General features: G+C 38.6%; 1 protein-coding gene across 1 annotated transcript; it reads left to right on the forward strand.

The window, feature by feature from the left end:
• The first annotated feature begins 322 nt into the window (after positions 1-322).
• On the forward strand, positions 323-982 carry LOC133306684 (uncharacterized). The gene is made up of 2 exons (XM_061507024.1): positions 323-429; positions 538-982. Exons 1-2 carry the CDS (start codon positions 323-325, stop codon positions 980-982), a joined length of 552 nt encoding a protein of 183 aa, XP_061363008.1.
• Positions 983-4,408: the final 3,426 nt, after the last annotated feature.

Below are 4,408 nucleotides of genomic sequence, written 5' to 3' on the forward strand. Positions count from 1 at the left end.
TTAATTGTTTGATATATTAATTGTTACAACTAGACCGTTAGACTTATACAGTGATAGGGACAGATGCATTATCAACTTATCTGATTTGAACTCGAGTACCTACTTGGGATTGCTGTCATGAATAGCTTGCAGTGAGTTTGATCAGCTCATTTCGTGGTATTATGAGTGCAGAAACATGGCAGGTACCCGCGGTTCTACTCAGGGAAGAAATAATACTGCAGCTGACGACGTTATCACTACTGTTGGGGGGTTGGCCACTTTTGTCCAGAACTTGAGTCAAGAGTGGCGAGAGTATAGGTAGCAGAATCCGGACCAACCCCAGATGCAGGACAATGCTGAGGAAATTGCCAGATGGAGGTTGAAAGACTTCCGAAACTTTCAGCCACCTACATTTGAAGGTGGAGATAATCCTGAGACTGCTGCCAGATGGTTGCAGATGATCGAGCACATATTTGAACGCATGGGATGTCCAGAAGCCCAGAAGGCTAACTACGCCTCATACTAGCTGATTGGTGAAGCTTTGACTTGGTGGACCAGTGCGAGGGCTTTGCTTCGAGCTCAAAATGTTGATCTGACTTGGGCGATGTTCAGACGGGTCTTTCTCGACAAGTATTTTCCTAAGGCGATGAGAAGAATGAAACACACAGAGCTGCTGTCACTAAGGCAGGATAACATGACTGTCAATGAATACATTTCTAAGTTCGGGCAGCTGATGGAATATGCAAATTTTGATCGGAACATCTATGACGAAGAGTGGCAAGTGGAAAAATATGAAAGTGGATTGCACCCGGAGATCCGGAAGCTCATGCTGACTACAGCTAATCGTACTCTACCAGAATTAATTAATCAGAGTCGACAAGCGGAAGAAATTATCAATGAAGCAAAGAATTTGTCTAAGCAGCCAATGCAATCCCAGGGAGGAAGTAAAGTGGGCCGGTTCTTCAGAAAGATTACAGGAATGAATAGAGGCAAGGGTCCGTAGTTGCAAGCTCAGACTGGTAACTTCAAGATGAATAATGCTCCTGGACAATCTTCAGTTGGACGACAGGGTCCCAATGCTTGTGCTAATGTGGAAAGAATCATGCTGGAGTCTGCCGACGGGGGAACAATTTGGGCTACGGGTGTGGACAGTCGGGACACTTTATTTCCGATTGCCCACAGAATCCTAATCGACCTCCTACTCAAGCTCGGGTGTTCACCTTTGATGCAAATGAAGCTCAGAAGTATCCTAATCTGATTCGAGGTAATGTAATTTTGAATGGCTATCCAATACCTGTTATTTTTTATTCTTGAGCATCAAGTTCTTTTATGGCAAAACACACTGCTATGAGAATAGGCATCACCCCGGCTCCGTTACCGTATGAGTTACAAATCAGTACTCCTATTGGAGGATCTTGTACTGCATCAGAAATCTGCAGAGGTGTTATTTTGCAATTTGAAGGAAACACTTATACAGTGAATTTAGTGGTTCTACCGGTATTCAATTTTGAGGTGATTATCGATATGGGCTGGTTGGCAGAGAACGAAATAACTTTGGACTATCAAGCAGGGAAGGTCATTGTTCCTTCAAAAGATGGTAATTTTCAGTCCTTTGCTACTATTTCTTTATTACAAGTTAGAAAAGAGCTCCTTCTGGAAGCTGAAGGTTATCTATTGTTGATTGAGTCCGAGAGTACGGTTGATACTCAACTTCAGAATGTTCTGGTTGTTAATGAATTCGAGGAGGTGTTCCCTGATGAAATTCATCGATTACCTCCTCATCGGGAAATAGAATTCCCCATTGAACTTTTTCCTGGAGTTGGGCCTATTTCCATTGCTCTTTACCGTATGGCACCGTTAGAACTTCGGGAACTGAAGAAGCAAATAGAAGAGCTAGTGTCAAAAGAATTCATCAGACCCAGCACTTCTCCATGGGGTGCTCCAGCAATTCTTACTAAGAAGAAGGATAGTAGTCTGCGTTTGTGTGTGGATTACCGTCAACTGAACAAAGTGACAGTGAAGAATAAGTATCCGCTTCCTAGGTGATGAACCAAGGGTTTATCACAACAAAAACTTGTTGCGGATCTAGCAAATGTACTAGTCGTACAAGTAATAAAATGATGAGTAAAGATCGTTCCCACGAGGATTTGTGTCAAGCACTGACTAACCATATGTACTTGAGTTGAATCAAACAAAAGTTCATAGATTGAATAGATTTCTTGTCACCAGAAACTACACTGAATTGAATTAAAACTTGATAAATAAATAAAATGTAAATTATAATGTAAACAAGTAGTCAGATGTCATTTTCCCTAAAACATGAATTTATAGATGAACCAATTTCCATTATGAATTATCTACTATGTGATGTTGATCAACCTTTCTCTTATCATCTCAAGATGTAATCCCTTACTACCCTGATAGACACATTAATCAGAAACCCCAATCCCTTGGTGATTCCTTTCTTAATACATGCATTAATTACTAAGGTCTTAAGATCACATCAGAATCCTAGCATCAATCCCTTGACTACTAGAACACTGATGATGAAGTTGTCAAAAATAGAGAAACAATGTAAACATGTCTGTTCTACACTATTCCTCAACATGAAGAATTAATCAAGACAACTTTATACAATCACCTAATAGATAAACAAAACATCTAATTAACCATTCATAAATTCAAACTTGAGTTCCATTGAATCAGACTACAAAGGACTCTCCTAAGACATAATTGAAATACAAACAAGAGAAGAAAGATCAAACTCCATTGACATGATAGTTGAGTCTTCAATCTCCAAGTGCAATTACATAAGAAATACTAACTATTACAAGAACAATTCCTAAGAATTTGGAAATTCAGAGAAAATGAGGAGTCAGATCAGATCTATGAAAGACCTGATCTGATCTCCCTTCTCCTAGTGTGATGGGAAAAGTCAGAATGAGATATGATAAGATTGGATTGTATGTCAGAGTATGAAGGCCCATTGTCCTTTTATAGTTTACAAATTACAACTGAAAACTGACTTGGGCTCTAAAACGTTCACTTATGGGCGTTTTAGCGTCCAACTTTGACGGATGCCCAACTGCTTTCAACTGTCTTGGGCGCTAAAATGTTCGATTTGGGCGTTTTAGTGCTCACGACCATAACCTTTTTGGCTTCATTTTGCAGCAGGGCGCTAAAACTCTTGACTTTGGGCGTTTTAGCGCCCAACACTTAGAATTTTCCCATTCTTCAGAATCTTCTTCCTTCTCTGTTTTGCTTCTTGAGCTTCATTTCCCTACAAAAATAATTTAAATTTTCAACATAAGCTTTAGAACTTGTATTTGAGAGATTTCCAGGACATTAACCTCTTTTCCATCCATTTAATCACACAATTTGATATTAATTCATGCTTAAAAACCTGATGAACCAAGGGTTTATCACAATTCCCAGATTTGAACATTGCTGTCCTCAGCAATGAATTAAAAACAGAGAAGAAATTGAGATTCTTTACAAATGAAATTCATGAGGATGGACTTCAATTAACAAAAGATCAACATTTTATGATACAAGCTTATAACCATGCAATCTCTTATTTCCTATGATTTTCCCAACATCATTTGTGACTTTTCAACAGATCAGTAGAGATGATATACAGAGACTTCCAAACAACAACACCCCCTCACTAGGAACTTCTCAAAAATTATGAGAATTTGACTCTCTTGCACTCTAGTGTTTAAGGGTGAACTTATCATTCACTCTTCACTGCACTCAAACTGCTATAAGCTTGCCCATCTTCTCACTATTCATAGTAACAATGATCCATAAGGTAGATAAAAAAGGTTTTGGTATGATTAGCAATGAGGCTTGGTGTGTGGCTTGACTAGAGGTAAGGATTTCTGTGAAAGGGGAAAGTCAGATCAAATGAATCAGATTCAGATAAGAGGGAATTCACAGTAATTAATCAATTTCTTCCTAATTCCCTCAACTTTCTTCCTTTTCATTCCTTGTTATTTTCTTTGAACCTTTCTTCCTCCTTTTCTTCCTAACACTTTGTGTCTTTAACAAAAATTTTCTTTTTCTTTTTCTTTCTTTTTCTTTTTCTTTCAGACACTTTGTGTCTTTAATACTTCCCTCTGTCTCTTCCAAACACTTTATGTTTCACAACCTTTTCTTTATTTTCCTTATTTCTTTCTTATGTTTCCAACACCTTGCATTCACTTATTGCAAAAATGCTTTCCTCCCCACAGAACACTCCATCCCTTATCACTTATCTGAAACTTTTAATCTGAAGGATTGGAATAAATGTGGTTCTTGGCTTGATAGACAACATGCTAGGCTCAAGTGTTTCATGCACTTGGAACTTAAAGGTTGGCCATTTGACTTTCTGGTTCAAGAAGAAAATGCCTCTACCCTACACATCATCAACCATTTCAAGCAAGAAACA

Source organism: Gastrolobium bilobum, unplaced genomic scaffold (genome assembly GCF_033153095.1).
Source record: "Gastrolobium bilobum isolate Gb01-03AN ecotype WA unplaced genomic scaffold, APGP_CSIRO_Gbil_v1 utg53266, whole genome shotgun sequence".
Taxonomy (NCBI): Eukaryota; Viridiplantae; Streptophyta; class Magnoliopsida; order Fabales; family Fabaceae; genus Gastrolobium; species Gastrolobium bilobum.

What these genes read in the sequence shown, in the direction of transcription:
- LOC133306684 (XM_061507024.1), top strand. Translation starts at nt 323, where the DNA reads ATGCAGGACAATGCTGAGGAAATTGCCAGATGGAGGTTGAAAGACTTC. An exon ending in CCTGAGACTGCTGCCAGATG is followed by an intron (nt 430 to 537) that starts GTTGCAGATGAT and finishes TTGGTGGACCAG; the next exon opens with TGCGAGGGCTTTGCTTCGAG.